Source organism: Bos grunniens, chromosome 11, assembly GCF_055505025.1.
Source record: "Bos grunniens cultivar Pamir isolate PY7600 chromosome 11, Bosgru_T2T1.0, whole genome shotgun sequence".
NCBI lineage: Eukaryota > Metazoa > Chordata > Mammalia > Artiodactyla > Bovidae > Bos > Bos grunniens.
Window position 1 is genome coordinate 81,325,176 of NC_141175.1, and position 22,940 is coordinate 81,348,115.

General features: G+C 40.6%; 1 protein-coding gene and 1 long non-coding RNA gene across 4 annotated transcripts in view; one reads left to right on the forward strand and one right to left on the reverse strand.

Moving 5' to 3' along the window:
• Window positions 1-449: 449 nt before the first annotated feature.
• LOC147363409 (uncharacterized) lies at window positions 450-9,466 on the reverse strand. The gene is made up of 2 exons (XR_015137043.1): window positions 9,182-9,466; window positions 450-608 (listed from the first exon to the last, which is right to left on the reverse strand). It is a non-coding gene; the product is annotated as an uncharacterized LOC147363409 (long non-coding RNA).
• Window positions 9,467-9,756: 290 nt separating this feature from the next.
• The window catches only part of LRPPRC (leucine rich pentatricopeptide repeat containing), a 99,379-nt gene continuing 86,195 nt past the window's right edge, over window positions 9,757-22,940 (forward strand). Inside the window, exons 1-2 of one of the 3 annotated variants that reach the window (XM_086327197.1) lie at window positions 9,757-9,947; window positions 21,490-21,689. In XM_086327197.1, the coding sequence (XP_086183323.1) occupies window positions 9,799-9,947; window positions 21,490-21,689 (349 nt within the window). In that variant the 5' untranslated portion in view covers window positions 9,757-9,798. Of the gene's footprint in view, window positions 9,948-10,006; window positions 10,593-10,948; window positions 10,968-21,489; window positions 21,690-22,940 lie in introns of those variants that run through there. The other 2 variants (XM_086327198.1, XM_086327199.1) reach the window with 2 other exon arrangements.

The window sequence follows — 22,940 nt, forward strand, 5'->3', positions numbered from 1 at the left end:
TGGCTTCAAGCACAACTGGATTCAGAAACACCAGTGAAGTCATCAGATTTCTCTCCGGACCTTGGCTCTGCTTCTCTGTGTTGTTCTCATTCTCTTCTTCTACATACAGGTGGCTTTGTGGGGCAGAGAGAATGACCACCAGCAATTGCTGCTTCCCATTTTCATGGCTGATAACTCCAGGATAAGATGTCCTTCCTACCATTTGCAGTTAGTAAATTCAATGAATTATGCCAACTACCTTAGTTTGGGTCCCTGTCGCCATAGCCCAAAGGATGGGATTCTCTCATATTCTAGGCTTGGCTCATGTGCAGATCTGTTTACCACTAGTGGGGGTGATATTGGAAATCAGAAGTTTGAAAGTAGGGAAAACATTGGGAAACAACAAAAAATGCTGCCAGTATCTTCCTTCTAAACATGCAGTGACACACAAGTATCTTTCTTCCCACATATAATTTTTAAAAGTACTTTAATCTAACATCATTCAACTGTTCCACACTCAACTGAAAACACTCACTCTCCAGTGGGAGACAACCCCAGGACACACATTATTTCTACATCTTGCTTGCTGTATCACATTTCCAGGCGACCTTCATTCTTCCTGGTCAGGCCTGGAAAGCAAAATGGGTAGCCAAGAACAACAACCATATCAATATCTTTGCACCTTAATGCAATGAAAAATCCATAAATTCTCTGCTAAGCACAAGTTAACTCTAGTAGTTTCCCTCTTCAGATTAAGCTGAAATTATTAGAAGGTTGGTTGCATAAAAGTGTTCAACTTGCAAAAGAAATTATTTTCCAACCTTTAGACACATGCTAAAAAAAAATATCTCAATACCCCTTGCTCTTAGAAATTATATTTTCTAGTTCCTTAAAAACAAACAAAAACAGTTATACAGGAAATTTAAGAGACCCATGTTACATTTTAGGAATTAACAATGACTATTAATAAAGACTTCATAAAGTTCATGTTCAGCTAATACAAGGATGATAACTGCTCTCTGTCTTGAAGGGACTCAGTTGCAGAGTACATTGAAATGACAATTATGTTTGACCACTATGCTATATTGATTTATCCAGACACTATCCGCCCTATGGGAAACACATAAACTTTCAGCCGTCACACATGGTAACACTGGGAAAACACCAGCAATAACCCCTTGTTGCCAGTGGTGGTTACTTTCTTATAGGAAGTGACCCTGCATCTGTCTTCCTGGTTTATATGCTTAGGAAAGAACTATTGTTTGACAGAACTGTTGCCGAAGGGTGTAACAGCGACAAATTGGACCTCCCCTTATAATGAGAATCTCGGGCTGTGTGCAAATAAAGGTCTGAGCAGAATATTTTTTGAATAATTGGGAATTACATAAATGAATAAATTTGGATATGAAGAATGTAGTCACAGATGGATTTAGCCCTTGATTCATCAAACAAGTTGCCTTAAGAGAAAATACAATAACTAAACATTAAATCTGCTGCTTAAAATATGTTAAGGCTTTTAACCAAAACAGGCTTTTAAACTGAAGGCAATCACTTGTTTCTTTGCTTGTGCTAGTTTGAATGTATTTGTGTGAAGATTGAAGGAGTCTCTAAAAAGGCCAACAAATAATTATGAATGATCAGTTCCATTTTTTGATTCTTTGTGATTCCACATAAATTATATGAGGCCAAGAAAAGGTTAATTTGACCTAAGTGTAAAGAGATTAATGTCCACTCCCTTGTAAATTTTCCATTCAAGGAATTGAGTACCATACTTTCAGCTCAGAATTTTGAAGATACTTTTATTTTTTTTAAACTTTGGTCTTAAATGAAAATCATTACCTTAGATTGTATTGGCGACAATCTCAGATATTTCATATTTTGTGTAAAATGACTTAGCAACAACAGGTAGTTTTGATGTTGGAGCAACTATTTGTTGGAGAAGTCAATCACCTGCTGTTCCCGTGAACAAATCTCCAGCTCAAGAGGTACAGCCTGATACATCTGTCTGTCTCCTGTTGTCTACCTTGCATTTATATTAACATGGTTGAGTACAGTGTTTTTCAAACTCCAACTCATGATGTTGTTGTTGTTGTTAAGTCGCTTCAGCCGTGTCCGACTCTGTGTGACCCCATAGACGGCAGCCCACCAGGCTCCCCCGTCCCTGGGATTCTCCAGGCAAGAACACTGGAGTGGGCTGCCATTTCCTTCTCCAATGCATGAAAGTGAAAAGCGAAAGTGAAGTCGCTCAGTAAGTGTCCGACTCTTCGAGACCGCATGGACTGCAGCCTACCAGGCTCCTCCATCCATGGGATTTTCCAGGCAAGAGTACTAGAGTGGGGTGCCATCGCCTTCTCCGCCAACTCATGATACAAGTGAATAATGAAATAAAAATATAACCAGAATTTAAGATCTTTTTCTTTATGAACACAGTGCCATCTACAAAGTAGAGAAAATAGTAAAATGAACTCCCATACACCCATCACCCAGATTTAACAACAGCAAGATGTTCACACCTGCTTCTTATGTCCTGTTGTTCCAACTTTTACTCCTTGGGAGGTATTTTCGAGAACATTCCAAACAGAATGTTAATTCACTTCTACATATGCCAGCATGTGGCTTCCCAGGTGGCGCTAGTGGTAAAGAAGCCTCCTGCCAATGTAGGAGATGAAAGAGACATGGGTTCAATCCCTGGGTCGGGAAGATCCCCTGGAGGAGGGCATGGCGACCCACTCCAGTACTCTTGCCTGGAGAATCCTGTGGACAGAGGAGCCTGGTGGGCTACAGTCCATGGGGTGGCAAAGAGTCAGACATGACTGAAGCACGTGTGCCAGCATATTATCTTTAAAAAATATATAAATATTTTCTTACATAAAAACAGATTCCACTACTACACTAAAAAAGCAACAATTCTTGAATTATGCACTATACCTCAAGTGTCTGAAAAATGTCTTCTTATAGCTGGTTTGAATTAGGACCAATCAGGATTTAAAAACATAAAATAGAGGGATTCCCTGGTGGCCAGTGGTTAAGACTTTGCCTTCCAATGGAGGAGGGGTAGGCTGATCCCTCCTTGAGGAGCTAAGATCCCACATGGCTCATGGCCAAAAAAACCAAACCATAAAACAGAAGCAATACAGAAACAGATTCAATAAGACTTTAAAAATGGCCCACATCAAAAGACAACAAAATTTTTAAAATGAAACAGAAGAAGATAGATTAGTAGATATCTAACAGCATCACATGTAGCAAGGTTAGTTATTATTTTATGAAATTTTTTGGTTATGCATGTATTCGGGTCATTTATAAAATGAATTTTCTTATCATTGGTCATAGCCACAGAAGCATAAACACTGTTGGTTTAATGATCCTCTCCTTTATTCAGCAGGCTCTGAGCAGACCTCTGTGCCCAAAAACATCCTCTGCAGTTTAAGGAGGGATGTATGTACAGAAAGGAGAGCTCTTTATTTTTGCTGTTTCCCCTGCCTAGAAGTCCTCTCGCCACCGTGTCTACTATTTCACATCCTACCCAGGCTCCAAGGGCTGAAATGACGTTCCCAGTATGAATCCTTCTTCTGTTCTCCTGCCTGGCTGTCATTTGGCTCACCTCTTCTTCATTCTTTTCACCACACTGCCTAATGTGGTGGTTATCTATGTACAGTATGTGTTTTATCTTCTCCTATAAATTAAGCTCATCACGTGTAGGACAGATAATTTTTTTGCCCTGAGATATAAATTGCCCCGTGATCTGCTTACACTAAGCATTTAACAACTGAATAAACTGAGATAGGAATTTGGGACAATGGCTATAGATTATTAGGCAGTAAAGATGCTGGTGTCATAAACTGGACCCCAAGGAGAGACTGGAGAAGAACCCAAATTCATGAGGTTTAGACTTGATTATGAAAAGCAACAATAATTTTTCAGTTTCCTATGCAAGTTCTAACATTCCCCAAAAATCCTGGGAGGAAAGAGTAGATATCACCAGTTTTACACTTTTTTTTTTTTTTACACACACAAAAAACAGTTAAGTAATTTTTCAAACTGTTAAGATTCTGTTCCAAGGCAATTCTATTAACTGGGGATGGGGACCCCTAATTTTCTTTTTTCCTTAAATTTTATTTTTAATTAGAGGATAATTACAATACTGTGATGATTTCTGCCATACATCAACATGAACTGGCTGGTTATAGGTATACATATGTCGCCTCCCTTTGGGACCTCCCTCCCATCTCCCACCCCATCCCACCCCTCTAGGTTATCACAAAGCACCAGAGGCTTTGGGTTTGCTGCGTCATACAGCAAATTTCCACTGGCCATCTATTTTCTATATGGTAATGTATATGTTTCCATGCTACTCTCTCAAATCATCTCATCCTCTAACTAACAGTCGAATGTATTTCATAGTTCAGAATAAGCTAAGGGAGAAAACAAGGATGATCCACCTGGACTTCTCTTCCACAGCTTCTAGAGACTAAAGAAATCTGAGAACAACTTGGGAAGTCTGAACTGGTAAACAAGGAAAAATCACTCATTCTCACTTACACACACAACATGTGTGCACATATCTTGCGTGCATTAACAACTACTCATGCTTCAGATCTCCACATAAAGATCCTTTTTAAAGGAAAATTTAAAAATTTCCAAATGAGGCACATTCTCTCAAGGAAACATGTCTCTTTCTTCAGAACCCATTTCAGTGTGTAACTCCTTGAGTGTGATTATTTGATTAACACCTGCCTTGCCTCTTAGAATGTAACCTCCATAACTGTAGGGACCATGCCTGCTTTTGCCCATCCTATATTTTCTAGCACTTAACTTGCTGCCTCATAGAACTTAGGTATTTATTAAACAGTGGATACATTCATGATTGAATAAGTGAATGCCTAGACAAATTTCATCAGTATTGCCTCACACTTCAAGAGGACAACTCGCACAAGAATAGAGAGAATGCTGGTTGGGGACTAAGGGTTTTGGAGCTAAAAGCAAGTAGAAGAGAATATCCATCCATTTTCACCACTACCTCTACCAGCCTCCCTGATTCTGCAGCCATATGCCTTGTCTTTCCTTCTGTGACAATGGCTGGACTGTCTGGATTCTTACCTAAAGTTGATCCCTTCACTTTTGTATTGGATTCCATCTCATCTTGCATATTCAATGTACTCTTTCTCCCTCTTATATATTATCAATTTTTCACACCTTACTGGAGCACTGTCCAGTAGAATTTTCTATGATGATGAAAATGATAGCTAATATGTGACTATGGAGTACTTGAATGTGGTTAATTATTATGAAACTTAATTTTTAAATTTTTAATTTAAAATCTTAAAGTCTTTAATTTAAATCTTCACTTCCTCTTAAAATTGAATTTAAATCTTCACTTCCTCATCCTTCATGTATTCTTAAACTCACTTCATACAATCGTTTGACTCAACATGTTACAAAAATAGCTCTTCTAAACATCACCACGGACCTCTAAGTTGAGAAACCCTATGGTCAAGGATGAGTGCTCATTTTACCAGAACAGCCACATTTTACATGGCTGATAATTCCCATGATTGCAAGACTTCTCTCTGTTATTCGTGAACTCATCACTCAGTTCTTCTTCTACTTCTCTGGCTATTCTCTCTCAGTCTCCTGTGCTGGATTTTCATCTTTGCATTCTCTAAATACTGAAATGTCACAAGTCTCAGACCTTTGACTGCATCTTTTATCTATCCATATTTTTCTTCCTAGGTGCTTTAATCCATTTCTATGGCTTCAAATATTAGATATAGACTTTAGACTCCAAGTGTATCTCTAGCTCTCAACTCCAGACTTGTATGTCAAACAGCCAAACCCCTACTCAAACTTGACATTTAGATGTCTAACAGGCACCTCAAGAAGATTACTTTTGATTTTAATATTTAGAAAACATCAATCTGATTGGAGAATAATTACTTTACAATATTGTGATGGTTTTGCCATACATCAACATGAATTGGCCACAGATATACATGTGTTCCCCCTCCATCCTGAACCCCCCTCCCATCTCCCTCCCCACTCTATCCCTCTGGGTTGTCCCAGAGGATGGCTTTGGGTGCCCTGCTTCATGCATCAAACTTGCACTGGTCATGTATTTTACATATGGTAATGTACATGTCTCAATGTTGTTCTCTCAAATCATCCCACCCTCGCCTTCTCCCGCTGAGTCCAAAAGCCTGTTCTTTACATCTGTGTCTCCTTTGCAGCCCTGCAGGTAGGATCATTGGTACCGTCTTTCCAAATTCCATATATAAGTGTTAATATACAGTATTTGTCTTTCTTTTTCTGACTTACTTCAACTCTGATTTCAACTTTTAAATCTGTTTTTCCCTCAGTCCTCTCCTTAATCAGTGTCATCTCCATCTTTCTAATTATTCAGGCCAAAAATATTGGGGTCATTTTTTACTTACATCCCACAGTCAATCCATCAGTAAACCCTCTTGGTTCCATTATTTAAATAGAGTGAGAATTTGACTCTTATTATCTGACCTGCCAACCCCTAGTCCAAGCCACTACCATCTCTACTCTGCATTATTGCAAGAGCCTCCTCACTGGTCTCCCTTTCATTTATCCTTATTCCCTTAAAATCACCTTTTCAAACAGCAATGTGTGTGATCCTTTAAAAATGCAAATGGATTCATATCACAACACCCTAAACTTTCCAAGGTTTCCTACCTCTTTCTGAATAAAAATCAAAGTCCTTATGGCCACTTACACCATTGCATGATCAGGGCCCCAGCTGCCTCTCAGATCCTCAAGCCCACCATCCCCTCCACTACCTCTTCACTCTTTCTTCTCATCCTCACCATCCTCACTGTTCTCCGAGGGGGTTAAGCATACCACCCTTAATTCCTTTACCCATATTTATTTCACATCAGTCTTCCTCTGTCTTTCAAAACTAAACTTTGGAGCGAATCAAATCAAAGTCCAAACTTGGTCTCTATTGTTCTCTGCTATGTCCACATCTCAAACTGTGCCTGGCACTGAATATGTGTTCAATGAGTGAGTAAATAAATCATATGCTAATGCCTAGTAGCATCAGTTCAGTCACTCAGTTGTGTCCGACTGTGACCCCATGGACTGCAGCACACCAGGCCTCCCTGTCCATCACCAACTCCCAGAGTTTACCCAAACTCATGTCCATTGAGTCAGTGATGCCATCCAACCATCTCATCCTCTGTCGGCCCCTTCTCCTCCTGCCCTCAATCTTTCCCAGCATCAGGGTCTTTTCCAATAAGTCAGCTCTTCGCATCAGGTGGCCAAAGTATTGGCGTTTCAGCTTCAACATTAGTCCTTCCAATGAACATCCAGGACTGATCTCCTTTAGGATGGACTGGTTGGATCTCCTAGTAGTCCAAGGGACTCTCAAGAGTCTTCTCCAATTCCACAGTTCAAAAGCATCAATTCTTGGGCACCCAGCTTTCTTTACAGTCCAACTCTCACATCCATACATGACCACAGGAAAAACCATAGCCTTGACTAGATGGACCTTTGTTGACAAAGTAATGTCTCTGCTTTTGAATACACTGTCTAGGTTGGTCATAACTTTCCTTCCAAGGAGTAAGTGTCTTTTAATTTCATGGCTGCAGTAACCATCTGCAGTGATTTTGGAGCCTCAAAAAATAAAGTCAGCCACTGTTTCCCCATGAAGTGATGGGACCAGATGCCATGATCTTCGTTTTCTGAATGTTGAGTTTTAAGCCAACTTTTTCACTCTCCACTTTCACTTTCATCAAGAGGCTCTTTAGTTCTTCACTTTCTGCCATAAGGGTGGTGTCATCTGCATATCTGAGGTTATTGATATTTCTCCCGGCAATCTTGATTCCAGCTTGTGCTTCATGCAGCCCAGCATTTCTCATGACGGACTCTGCATATAAGTTAAATAAGCAGGGTGATAATATACAGCCTTGACATACTCCTTTTCCTATTTGGAACCAGTCTGTTGTTCCATGTCCAGTTCTAACTGTTGCTTCCTGACTTGCATACAGATTTCTCAAGAGGCAGGTCAGGTGGTCTAGAATTCCCATCTCTTTCAGAATTTTCCACAGTTTGTTGTGATCCACACAGTCAAAGGCTTTGGCATAGTCAATAAAGCAGAAACAGATGTTTTTCTGGAACTCTCTTGCTTTTTCAATGATCCAGTGGATGTTGGTAATTTGATCTCTGGTTCCTCTACCTTTTCTAAAACCAGCTTGAACATCTGGAAGTTCACGGTTCACATATTGCTGAAGCCTGGGTTGGAGAATTTTGAGCGTTACTTTGCTAGCATGTGAGATGAGTGCAATCGTATGGTAGTTTGAGCATTCTTTGGCATTGCCTTTCTTTGGGATTAGAATGAAAACTGACCTTTTCCAGTCCATGGCCACTGCTGAGTTTTCCAAATTTGTTGGCATATTGAGTGTAGCACTTTCACAGCATCATCTTTCAGGATTTGAAATAGCTCAACTGGAATTCCATCACCTCCACTAGCTTTGTTTGTAGTGATGCTTTCTAAGGCCCACTTGACTTCACATTCCAGTGTAGTATAACCCAGAGTAAATCATTTAACTTATTCTTTTTTGGATCTTCTTGTTCTCACTCTCAAAGGAGAAATGAGCTAGAATACCTCCAAACACATTTATTCAATGATTAATGCTTCACATCAGGTAGGCGCTTCCACTACTGGAAAATGTCACACAGTTCCTGCTTTCAAGGAGCTCGTGTGCTGACGGGAAATGACCCTCCAGGGTTTTCGGAGAAAATTTCTGAGCATTCAGTTGGGGATGCTTAGAATGCAGCTAGGTGAAGAAGGCGTGGGGACAGCTGGTTACACCTGAAGCTAGTTCTTGGCTTCCCAAATATTCCTATTTCCCCAACAGATTCTGAAAAGGGCAAAACTTTGCTGAGAAAGCTATTCCGAATTGTGTTGGAAAATACATAACTTGACTGTCACCTAAGTGTTTTTACAAACTAAGATTGCATGATAGCATAGTACTGTTTTAAAAGAGTTGTTTGAGTGGATACCTCTGGGTAACTTGGAAACTTGTAACCAAAGTTTACATATACAATACACAAAATATCTTTAAGTTTATTTATGTGCGCAGGGGACCCTTCAAGGTCGGAAGGCTGGGGGACCCAGATTTGGCGCAGGACTCTTTTTTTTTTTTTTTCCTTCCAAAACTCAATTATACTGTGATCTTACCTCCGATGCTAGTGCATTTACTGAAGGAAGGGGCGGGTGGGAGTTGGGGAATATAATGCGTTCACTTCCAGCACAGTGCAAAGGTCCTTAACGTTTTCCCGTCCCACACTTGGAGCGTAAAGAATGTTTCTTTCGGTAGGCGTGGCAACCTGTGCTTGGAGCCGTAACAGACGGCCGCAAAATCCGCAGCGTGCGGAGAATTGTCCCACACTCCTGGATCGTCATAATCGGCCCTTCTGGAGAATTCCCGGGGATTCTGGCTAGTTGGCCCAGCCGCAAGCCTTTGCGCTAACCTGGGCGGAGTCGACCTTTTCCGACTCTACCAACTGAAACGTTTAGGGGTGGAAGGACTGAACATGCCGACATGAAGGAAATAGGACCGAAAGAGACGCCCCCTGAAATTATAAATCAAGCTATTTTATTATACAAATATCTCGTGGGGACGGTATGTCCTGGGAAAAGCAAGGTTTTCCATCTCCTGATTTATAACAACAGATGCTTCCCCCTACGTCTAGCCCGTCCAGTCGTTGGTCTCTTCCGCGCCGGGCAACCTACGGTCACGTGCCCCTCCTGTCCTTCTCGCTCGGCGTGCATCCTGCTTTGGGGACGACCGAGCCATGGCAGCTCTGCTGAGATCGGCCCGCTGGCTCCTTCGCGCCACAGCGGCCCCTTACCTCCCGCTCTCCCTGCGCCTCCTCGCGGGCGGCCCGGGCCGGCCTCACGCAGCTCTCTGTCTGCGCGCCGCTCGAGCCAGGCCTGTTGCCGGGTGAGTTCCCGGCCGCTTCCCCCGGCCTTCCTGTATGCAGATCGGCGGTACCCCCGGGTCCCTCCGGGGGCGAGGGCCGGGTCCTGCCTGTACTCTGTCCACACCCTACTCCCGGCTCCTGGGCCTGGCGTCCCCGGGTCTCCTACCGCACTCCCCATCTCCGAGGGGCGGAGTTTGGGTGGCGGGCTTGATCGCGTTCAGAAGGTCACGGGCATGGCATGCTTCCGGCATGGGTTATAACCTTTGCGTTTCGGACTTGGTCTGTTTGCTCTCGGGTTACGGACAGCCTAGGAAGCTGAGGGGGGCTTTGAAGGCTGCTGCCGGGGGTCAGGTGTTACTGCTTAATCATTGAGTAGGTTGGATGCTGATCCAGGTGCAAGCCGTATTGCACCAGCTGGGACTTAGTTTTCGAGAGCTTTGTTTTTGGGAAGGAGGGTAGGTTGGGAATTCTGGGTGAGCTAGGGATAGCTTAAAGGTGGAAGTTTAATTATGACACCTTAGGGGTTTTGCCTGCGTTTTGAGTGGTGTTCACCTCAGCGTTTACGGGGATGTGAGATGGTTTGGGAGTTTTCACGGTAGGCTCCGTGTCAGTGAATGAATGAGCGGACACGTTCTAGGCACTCCGTGGGAACTGGGGGTGCAAAGGCAAGTAGAGTTCTCAGTGAGTGTCAAATTTGTGAATAAATACCCTCATGGATTGAGGTTTATCTGAAGGTTAGTTTGGTATAGACTTTGCCAAGGAGAGGATATGGAAGCTTGATGGAAGTGTTAACATGACTACTATTCTAATCACCTGAGGAGGGTAGATGGGCACTGGGGTTTTATAATTGAAGCAAAACTGATTTTGAAAGACTAGTGTTTATATAAATAAAGGTACTTTGGGAGACAGCATAAGGACTAAGAGCTGAGGTTCTGGAGTAGGCCAGGGCTGGACTGCAGGCTGATCTGTATTATGCCACTGGACAAGTTAACATTTACAGGCCTCAGTTTCCTGTGATTGCACGGATCTTTGTGAATCAGGTTGGAAACCAACTCTGTGTGTAGAATTGTATGGAGGAAATGCCTTATGATTTCTTACACATCTTTGAAATATAGTGCACTTCTAACTTGGAGCCTACCTGGATTTTCTCATTAGGCCTGAACAGTTAACCTTTAAAAGTTGTGCCTGCTTTCACAGAACTACATCTCTTGGCTTTCAGCGAGGTACTTTGAGAAAGTTATGACCATTATTTACATTTTTCTAGTTCTTAGCATCCTCTTGAGACCAGAGGATGGTGGAGGCTACAGTTCATCTTCACTGTTGTAGTTGAGGAAAACAGTGGAGAGAACAGTCTAGTAGCAAGGGTGTTGGTCTGGGCCTTTGTCAGACCTGGGATCCATTTCCTTGCAGCATTACCTTACCTTAAAAAAAAAAAAAATCCAGAATCCAGACCCTGTCAGTGTAAGCGGACCACTGGACCACCAGGGAATTCCTTTACCAACCTTTTTTGATCCTCAGCTCATTGTTTGTAGAGGTAACAAGGCCTTTTACCCCCTTCTTTGTAAAACTCATTTCTTGCCATTAAGAGAAGACTCAACACTCAGTCTAAAAAATGACTCTATTTTAGTTTATCACAGCAAGTCTCACTTGTCTGATTTTTATCTGCTTGCTGTTTATTTCCTTAGTAGGAAGTGAGTTGCAGAAGAGCAGAACTCGGTCTTGTTCACCACTTTGTGCTCAGCTCATAGCAAGCCACTAAAGAAGTATTTGTTTTCTTGTTCTCTTGGATTTAGAATACTTTTATACAGTTTCCAACCCACAGCCTGTAAGCATGCCCACCTTTTTCCTACCTGAAAAGCAAAACCTTCCCGAAACTAGACTTAACCTCTCATGCTTCCCAATCTCTTCTTCCTGTCTGTACTTCTCTTTCATTTGCTAACTTCGAATTCACTCTTTGACTCACTGTAGTCGCACCACTAGGAAAAGCTGTCATCACTTTATTTAACTTTATTATGTGTATTTAAGTTTTAGAATTTGTGTGCCTTGAGGAACAGTTGCAAAATATAGGGTAGGGGGAGGCAGTAAGTTAAATATCACCCTTAATTCTATCACCCACAAAGAACCATTGAGATATGTGGGTGTTTATATCTTTTGAAATTAGATATATGTGAGATATAAGGTTATTTCATCTAATTTTTCAAAGGGACTTCTTAACCAAATCCTCTCTAAGGCCTCAACCTCTGGCATTAGTCTCCCATTTTCCCCTTAATGAAATCCCCACCCCCCCCTTTTTTTTTTTTGATAAAAATTGATGACACCTCTTTTCCTTGATTTTTTTTTCTCTTTAAATTTTTTCTCACTTGCTTTGCCATATCCTTTTTCCTCTGTTCATCTCTTAAATGCTGATGCCTTGACGGGGGAGGGGAGCATTGAGGGATGGAGGGATTTGTCCTTAGTCCTTTGGTTTTCTCATTTTTTTTTCATTCCCTTGGGTGACTTCTTCCGCTTTTATTGCATCAGGCCATACTTCCCTACCTGGTGATGTTAACAGTTCCTCTCCTGGGTATGGACTGCCACTAGGTACCTCCAACCAGTTGAACTATAGGTACTTCAAACCCATACATCTCAAACTGGATTCATCACTTTACACCAGAAACTAATACACCCTTGTAAGTCAACTGTATTTCAATTTAGAAAATTTAAAAAAAGCATATCAAACTGGATTCATCTTTCCTATTGTATCTGTTCCTCTTGTGTTTTCCTGTTTTAGTGAACTTTGCTATTTCTGTCAGTTTGCTAAAAGATTTTTCATTCACGTTTCCTTGACACCTCCCTGTCCCCGCCTCTTCTGCTGCTGCTAAGTCACTTCAGTCATGTCCGACTCTGTGCGTCCCCATAGACGGCAGCCCACCAGGCTCCCCCGTCCCTGGGATTCTCCAGGCAAGAACACTGGAGTGGGTTGCCATTTCCTTCTCCAATGCGTGAAAATGAAAAGTGAAAGTGAAGTCTCTCAGTCGTGTCTGACTCTTCGCATCCCCATGGACTGCAGCCTACCAGGCTCCTCCGCCCATGGGGTTTTCCAGGCAAGAGTACTGGAGTGGGGTCCCATCGCCTTCTCCAGTCTCCACCTCTACCCCTGTGTATTGCTTGCAGAAATGATGATGTTCTATTAGATCTGCTTCATTTGGAATAAGTCCCCGCCTTCTCCCCACATTATTCTGTAGTTCCCGTGATAATTTGATCATGTCATTGTCCTGCTTAAAATAGGACACGGTGGTGGCTCCCTGGTGGTGGTTCCAGGGTAAGGTGCTTCGTGATCTGGAGATGCCTGTGGAGCTGCCCTTCTTGTGAGTTCATTCCCATGCCATCCAGACTCTGCTTCAAAGTCCTTGACAGCAGGGCTTCTGAAACTCAAATGAATGCAGGAATTCTCGGGGGGTCTTGTGAAAATGTGGATTCTGGTTTTGTAGGTATAGATAGGCAGGAGACAGATTCTGCATTTGTAACAAGCCCCCGGATGATAAAGGTGCTGCTGGCCTGGGAACCAGCAAGGCTTTGATGGGCCCCGTTCCACCTCTCTGCCTCTGATGGTGATTTCACTCTTGAAATATGTCTCCTCTGTTAAATCTCTGTTGCTGGCTTCTCGCTATTGACCACTGCCTTGTGCGGAATTACTAAAGCATCAGTTAACACTGTTGGGTTTGTACCCACTAGCATTGCAGACTTCATTGTAAGCTCCTTGAAAGCAGGGGCTTTGTCTTTTTTTTTTTGTCTCACTCTTTTTGTTTCCCCTGGTGTCTTTAACTTTGTGGCATATAGTAGATGTCAAATGTTTGTTGAGTAAATCAATGAAAATCTTAGACATTGAGGAAGGAATGTTTGTGAGAGGCAGAGGAGTTTGAAGGGGTACTCCCATTTATGTAATCCATTGGATCGCCACAAATTCACCTTGATCTTGATTTCCAGGAAAGTCTGAGAAGGACAGATGAGGATTATTGAGTGAAATTATAGAATTTATTCATCAGTCCTTATGTGCTTATCAGAGGAAGGGTAAGCTTTGAGCTAAATCAGTTTGGGTGGCAGGTCTGAATTGAGCATTGTCTTAAGGGTGAAGAGCACATACTGCCTTACGACAGACTGTTGTGACTTCTAAAATCGAAAGGAAAGAAAGGTTTTCCTTGTTTACCTCTCATTAAAAAAAACTGTTTCAGCAAATGTCAAAAGTCTGTCTCGGTTCCTTGGAGTTGCGATTCAGCCTCTACTCCTTTTATCAGTTACAGAGGACAATGGTAGGCATGTGTGGCTTATTATATTGATATATGTGCTGTCCATAAGAGAGGAATGTAATAATGTGGCATTTCAGAGACAAGAGAGTCATGTTTGAAATGTTTGCAATATGTTTGGTGAGAGTCATTTGTTTGGTGGTAGGGTATTGCTCGTGTTTAAGAGGACATTGGTAATGAGTAGTCAGTGTTAACAGAGGAAGAAATTGGGAGGTTGTACTTTTATTCTCTATGTCTCTGTGGGGTGGGATGTAATGGAAGTTGACACTGCAAAGGCCAGTCAGTTGATTAGAAAGTTGGTTGGAAGCCATTGGAGGGTTTTGAGAGGTACAGGTCTTGACAGTTTCCATAGACTCTGGGAGAGATAGGGACTGGGAATGGATAGACCAGTGAGGAACAATGTTTATACTGCAGATCAGGGTTAATGGGGCCTCAACTAGGTGGTGCAGAACTGAAGAGAAGATAGATTTCTTTTCTGAGAGAACAGGAGCTTGGCAAGGATGTTAGGAAGAATCGAGTTGGAGATGAGGTAAAGGATAATACCTTTGGTGTAGACCTTTACCATTGTCAAGTTGTGTGTGTGTGACTATATCACATATGCATTTTATCTTCTGTGCTTTGTTCTATTACAAATTAGGAAACTGCGGCTTAGAAGGGTGAAGAAATTTATCTAGAATCTCCACAGCTGGGATTCATCCCCAGATGCTGTGATTCTCAGTTCCCACATGTTCTGAATATGTTGTGGTTTAGGTACTGAAGGGATTGCTTATGGACATAAAAAGATTTTTTTTAAGGCAATGCCTAATACATTATAAATTGAGGAATTAAAGGCGATCACAAGAAAGTAAGCACATGATAAGATCTCAGAATGTAAACTCTGGAGTAAATATGGAGAATAATCTATCCCACTCTGCTATAGATTCTGCAGAGTATCTTGCTCCACATCACATTGTAGGTCCCAGCCTGGTTGACTGATTTATCACTTCCTATCAAAGCTGAGACAAAGGAGACCTGCCTCTGGACTGGAGGAGCCAGAAATGGAGGGGACATCTGAGTAGGTGGATAGGAATGGCATTGGCATTTCAAGCCAGGAGACTGTTATCAAGTGTAGAAGGGCTGCAAGTGACTTTTTTATTCTAAAATTCTGTTACTTACCATAAAACAAAGCAGTGTTTGGGGGAACAGCTTAACTGGGCAAGACTTTCTGGAGAAATGAGGTCTTGCAAAATTCAGGGAGAAAATAGTGCAGGGGAAAAGTTCATTGTGACAGCTTTACAAAAGATTTTTTTAAAAGATCAGTCAGATAAATTGAGTTGTTGTTCAGTCACTAAATTGTGTCCGACTCTTTTTGACCGCATGAACTGCAGCACGCCAGGCCTCCCTGTCCTTCATTATTGTCCAGAGCTTGCTCAAACTCATGTTCATCGAGTCGGTGATGCCATCCAACCATCTCATCCTCTGTTGTCCTCTTCTCCTCCTGCCTTCAGTCTTTCCCAGCATCAAGGTCTTTTCTGATAAGTCTGCTCTTCACATAAGATGGCAAAGTATTGGAGCTTCACTTCAGCATCGGTCCTTCCAGTGAACATTCAGGGTTGATTTCCTTTAGGACTGACTGGTTTGATCTTGCTATAACTTAATTTTGTTTTCAGCAAGAATATTAGAAAAATAAAGAGCTTGATGCAATAGTTATTTCAGAATACTTACTTAAGTAAATAAAGCTGCAGAATTAGGTCTTTGTCTACTTGGTATCCAAAAACATTGGGTACCAATGGAACATTCTGTTAACAGAAGTGCAACATTTTGGGAAACATTGCGTTAATTTTGTCTTTTTACATTGATTCCTGTTTGGTAAATGCTGTTATCTCTGAAATTTTACAGGCTTAGAGTTGTGATAACTTGGTCAAAGTTACACATCTTAGAATTCAGAGCCTGAATTCAGGTCAGTCTGCAGGACTCAAGCCCATGCTCTTAAAGCTGGTGTTTCTACTATGCCATGAAGCCTTCTGTTTTTGTCTCTAAAATTGATACATAATAGGCAGAGGATAAATTAAGTCTCTCTAGACTTGACTTTCACTTTTCACTTTCATGCTTTGGAGAAGGAAATGGCAACCCACTCCAGTGTTCTTGCCTGGAGAATCCCGGGGATGGGGGAGCCTGGTTGGCTGCCATCTGTGGGGTCGCACAGAGTTGGACACGACTGAAGCGACTTAGCAGCAGCAGCAGGGTACTTTTATTAATACCTGAATTTTTCTCTCTTACATGGGAGTGAAAATTAACAAATTGTACTGGCAAGACTTGTTGCCTGGAATATGTAGCGAAATTAGATGGGGGTGTCAGTGGTATGTGCTTCTTTGCCATCTCCACTGCCCACCCTAAGTTTCTGTCCGTCTCTCACCTGGACTACTGTAACAGCATCCTAAAATGGTATCTGTTTATTCTTATTGCCCTCTAATTTATTCTCCACCACAGCTAGACTGATCTTTTCAAAACAGACGTAGATCATACCACAACCCCTGTATCAGAACCCTAAAAACCTTCAGTAGAGTTCTGATACAGTTTTGTACTTGAGATGACATCTGTACCTAGAATAAAATCCAGACCCCTTACTTTCACAGTCCTCCATGTCTAGCCCAGCCTGCCTCTCCAGTTATCATTCCATCTATTGTTCACTTGCTTGGTCTGCCGACTGTTCTAATTTGCTGAGAATACTCATCTTCCATGTCTAGATCAGCCTTCCTCTCCAGTATCATTCCATCTGTTGTTGACTTGCTTGGTCTATCTACTACTCTCGTTTGCTGAGAATACTCATCCTCTGCTGTCTGTATGGCTGGTTTTTTTTCATCCTTAGTTTAGAAATTTGAGTGTCATCTTGGTACATTTAATCCAAAGTAGAACTGTGCTGTTATTCTTTCTTGAAAGTCCCTTGTTTACTTCATTAGTAGAACTTAACATGACTGGTGAGTTTTGTTTTTTTTTTTTTTTAAATTTAATTGATTATCAGGTTTATTAATACTTACTTGGCTTCCCTGGTGGCTCAGACGATAAAGAATCCGTCTGCAATCAGGAGACCAGGATTCTATTCCTGTCCACACAAAACCCGCACACAAATGTTTACAGTAGCTTTGTTCGTGAAAGTGGAAGTTGTGCCCAACCCTGGGACCCCATGGACTGTAGCCGGCCAGGGTTCTCTGTCCTTGGGATTTTCCAGGCAAGAATACTGGAGTTGGGTAGCCATTCCGTTCTCAAGGGGATCTTCCCGACCCAGGGATCAAACCCTGGTCTCCTGCATTGCAGGCAGATTCTTTACTGTCTGAACCACCAGGGAAGCCCAATATAGTGGCCCCAAATTGAAAGCAACTTAATGTGTCCTTCTGTAGGTGAACTGAGAACAAATGGTGGTATAGCCGTACAAGGAAATGTTACTCAATGCTAAAAAGAAATGAACTATCAAGCCATGAAAACACACAGAGGAATCTTAAATGTATGTTGCTAGGTGAAAGAAGCCAATCTGGAAAAGACTATCCACATTTCAGAAAAGGCAAAACAGGACCAGTGAAAAGTGGTTCAGGAGGAGGGGGAGAGAAGGAGCAGGTTAGACACAGGGCATTTGTAATGCAGTGGAACTATTTTGTGGTTCTGTAATGCATGTCATGTAATTGTCAAAACCCATAGCATGGATATGTACACACACAGAGTGAACCCTGTTGTAAACTATTGGTCATCATTTGTAACAAATATATCACACGAATACAGAATGCTGATAGAGGAAATCGGGTCAAGGGGAAAAAGGATATAATATATGGTAACTCTGTACTTTCTGAACAGTTTTTCTGTAAACTTAAAAATGCTGTGAAAAAGTAAGATATTTTAAAAAGTGACAGGCTTAATAGGGGAGTCCAATGGAAGCCTATATATAATAGGCTAATAGTAATCAGTCTAATAATAATCTAGCCCTTGTACGTTTTTGAAATATGGTTGTTCAACTATAAAATCATTGTTTTTGCACTAAAGGGTCAAAAATCACTAGCAGCAATTAGTAAAAAACAAAGGCAAAAAAAAAAAACAACAACCTGAGAAAAATTACTTTTTAAGTGCCAGATTTTGTCAGAAAATTCAGTGGTAACCTGGATGTTAGTAGTGAGTGCTGGAGTCTCAGGAGGAACCTGAGAAGTTTTAACTTAAAAAATATAAAGGAGCCATATATGACATGAGTGGCATGATGAAATGCTTTTCCCTTATGTGTTTATGTCACTGGGTCATCAGGATTTGGAGCAGGGCATTTCAGCTGGTGCAGGCCAGATGTGTAGGTTCCTGCCTTGCCGTGGACCCACCTTAATCCCTGCACGTGTTCTTTCCTTTCTGTTACAACATACCTGTTGTTCTAGACTGCATGCGTGCCCAGTTGCACAGTCATGTCTGACTGTTTGTGACCCCATGATGGACTGCCAGGCTTCTCTCTCCATGGAATTTTCCAGGCAAGAATACTGGAGTGGGTTACCATTTCCTCCTCCAGGGGATCTTCCCAGCCCAGGGATCGAACCCGTGTCTCTTGCATCTTCTGCATTGCATACAGGTTCTTTACCACTGCACCACCTGGAAGCCCTAGCTACAGAATTCTTTTTCTTTCAGGGTGTGTTCAAGTGAATTTGAAAATAAATTGTGACTCAAATAAAAAAAGATAGAAAACGCAGTCCTACGAGGAAACACTGGAGAATCCTTTTGAATAATGAAGAATCCTTTGGTTTAAATATGTAACCCTTCTCCTCAGTTTATTTTATAGTAGAGTCATATTTTGACTTAACTAAATACAGCTAAACACACTTACACGTGAAAGAGATTTGACAGCGTTAAAGATTTGTGAGAAAAAAAATAGCTTTAGAATGTTCAGTCTGCTGTGCTGGTTTATTAACATCTCTGTTTTCTGCCTGAATTTTGTTTGTTTGATGTTACATGTTAAAACTGCATTTTGAGTAGAGATTTTATTTTTATGCCCCTCAACAGTTATCAGATTTGGGTTGTATAAAAAAAAATTGACAAATACTACACTTCACTACAATTTTTAAGAACTGTTTATTTTTATTTATTTGGCTGCTCCAGGTCTTAGTTGCAGCACTCTGGGTCTTTAACTGTGGCATGTGGGATCTAGATCCCTGACCAGGGATCGAACCCAGGCCCCCTGCCTTGGGAGCACGGAGTGTTAGCCACTGGACCACCAGGGAAAGCCCCGATTTTTAAAAGATTTATTTTTATTTATTTGGCTACTTGGGGCACACAGACAGGGTCTTCGATCTTAGTTGCAGCATGTGGGATCTAGTTTCCCTGACCAGGGAACGAACCCATGTTCCCTGCTTTGGGAACACAGAGTCTTAGCCACTGAACCACCAAGGAAGTCCCTTCACTATGATTTTGAAATCTCTTATTTAGCTTTCATTGGTGAGCAGTATTTTACACTCACCTGAACCTGACACATTGTTCTGGGTGATTTAAAATATTTTGTGTTTGCCTGACTAACATGGGGATAGGTTATTAATAACTGATCTCGTAGATAAAACAGCCAATAAAACTTTTGAAAGTAAGGGATAAATATATGTAGCAATATGTAGCAGTGTATCTTCTGTGGTTCATAGGTAAAAATCTAGTATTAATACAGTTCATTTAACTAACTTTAATCAATTAGCCGTCTACAAGTGCTGATCATTAGATTTCCTAATTAAGCAAGATGACGTTGTTTTTAGTTAGTATTCTGATTTTTTCCGTTGTTTTCCAGTCTGCTGTTTTACATTGGTGGAATCATTGATGGCCAGAGTGGTTGTGTCTTGTCCCGGGTCCCAGTGGTAGAATTTCTAGTTGGGTATCGATTACTGCCTGTGTTATGCATAAACTTGTGAAACTACTGGTGTTACTTTCTTTAACATTATGTAACATTAAGTTTTGTGATTGGTTTTTCAGGTTAATAACATAAGAAGTGAACAATTTTATTTTTAAACTCATGAGTATGTATTTACTTTGGTAATTGACTGTTCAGTTCAGTTGTTCAGTCGTGTCTGACTCTTTGCAACCCCATGGACTGGAGCACACCAAGCTTCCCTGTCCATCACCAACTCCCAGAGCTTGCTCAAACTTGTCCATTGAGTTGGTGATGCCATCCAACCATCTCATCCTCTAATTGACTGTGGTAAAAAAAAAAAAAAAAATGTGACATGTTAAAAAAAACTTGATTGTTATCGTAAGGGCTTTCTTGAATTAACGAGTGTTTTTTGATGTATGGCAAAACCAATACAATAATGTAATTAGCCTCTAATTAAAATAAATACATTTAAATTAAAAAAATAAGTAGAGTGTTTTTACATTATTACTTAGTTAATATTTGCTTAGTGTGTATTCTTTAGTTACACTTACTGACTACTTCTGAAAAGTCTAAGATATTTGGGGGTAAATGTGTAAATCTCTGCAAATTAGATGATTTTATGTGAGATTTGACTGTATGGGAAGCTCTCATTCAAAGATACATGACAGGGCTTCCTTCACACATAAGGATTATTTCTGTTTCATGTTTGTAAGTCAGGTACAGCCTGTGTTTCTACAGTGTGAAATGCCTCTGATTTCATGTTTTGGCCTGCATGTTGGACCTGCTTTATTAAAATAAATGGTTTAAGGGTTGTTTGCTTTTTGTAAACACATAAGCTAGTCTGACCTTAATGTATTAACTTTTTTTTTTTTTTACTTAAATGTTTTAGATTTATTTAGAAAGATGGGGAATACTTTTGTCATTAATGATAAAAAACTACATACTTTTATCTTGGAAATGGGTCTTATTAATAATTCAATATCTGCACCTAGAAAATGTTCAGAGTGCTTTAGAATTCTTCAGAATTTTAGGTATATTTTAGATCTCTTGTTCATTTGTAGAGGTTAGAAGAGCTTTGTAGCATAATCTTCATTTTTCTTCATTAACTTGGTTTTGGATAAGGGAGATTTAAAAACATACCATATTGTCTTAGTTTGAGATGATTCCATGTGGGAGGTTATCAAGAGACATTGTCAGACAGTTATTCAAGAGGTTACTTTGTATACAATTTATGTGCTTGTAATTTTATTTAAAGCAAAGGTCAAAACTTTCTTCCCTACCAATTTATACTTCTGGACATTTTTGCTATTATGCTATGAATTTAGGTATTTAGTAACTAATAAAAAAGCTTTGTATAAATTTTACTCACAAAGATGACCTATGTGGATAGTAGTTGACATAGTTTATTACTAATTGTGTTTCATTTTGTAGAGGTCTACTGAGCCAAGCTAGGCTACATTCCATTGCTGCTGAAAAAAAGAATGATCTTCAGGAGGAGCCCACCTCTTCTCATAGAAGGAATGCCAGCCAATTTGATTGGGCTTTAATGAGGCTAGATAATTCTGTCCGAAGAACTGGCCGCATCCCTAAGACTCTTCTACAAAAAGTCTTTGATAACACCTGTCATTCAGGTATTTCAAGATTATCTATTCAAAAAGTTGAACTTAAATTCTGGTTTGATGGTAAGCTCATTACAGAGCACATTATTTGGTACTTTAAATTTTGTCATTTTCTATTTGTGATTTTATGGTTGTGATTTTTTTTTTTCCCCCCAACTCAACAGAGCAAAGTTTTGAGTGAAACATTTTGTTTTGCATGTTTATTTCAAAATCAGCAAATAAAAATTATCTTTTCCCACAGTTTATAAAAGAATCACTTTCAGTGGTAAATTTTCTTGGAAGATACTAGTTTTTATCTTCTCTTGCATAGTGTCTGCTTTCCCTAAGATGGTCACATATGAAAATTTTCAGAAAGACTGAAGACTGATAATCATTATTTCACTTTCATTTTCACTTAGCTGTTAACATTCGAGTCACTTATGTAACTTTGATAATACGATAGAAACTTACAGGCCTTCAGCCCCTCTCCCACCCACCCCCGAAAAAAAACCTGACCACACAGGCTCACACAAAATCCTGCACGCAAGCCATACGTATAATTTTGTGTATAGTTTTGAGACTGTTCACCAGCTTTCTAAAGCTCATCCATGATTTCAGTCACATTAAGAAGCTATAGAATCTAATGATGAGGAATACCAAAGAAGTATCAGTAATAACTGGCATTTAAAGACAGTTTTTATCATTTTCTGCCTTTGATTTATTGAGTTACATGGCTATCACAGCAGTCAATTTTAGAACATTTCTATCACCCCCAAAAGAAACCTCCACACCGCTAAACATCAGCCCTCAAACCCGCATCCCTTCTAGCCCTAGACAACCGCTAGCGTACTTTCTTAAAGGTTTGCTTATTCTGGATACTTTATATGAACAGAATTTTGGCAATAAGTGGTTTATTTTTGTTTTGAAATCAGCTTTCAGGGACAGGTGGCTTAAGGGAGAAGGAAGTTAGTGTTTGTAAGGGATTGTAAACCTAAATTGAATATTCATGGATTTTAATTGGGCTGCTTTGTACTATTTGCATAAGATACTGAGAACCATAGCCTTTCAGTTGCAAGAAGTAGTGCATATAAATTAGCTCCTTTGTATTTATGTACTCTGTAGTCTTACAGATTGTATAGATCTCTAACCTTAGCTTCCCTAAGAAAGCAGACCAATTTTTAAAACTTTTACTAACGTTTTAAATGATACCTGATGATTGAGATAGGATTTTTCTGATTAGGACCCTTTTAATATTATCTTTAGTGAGGCAGGACATTTTTAAGT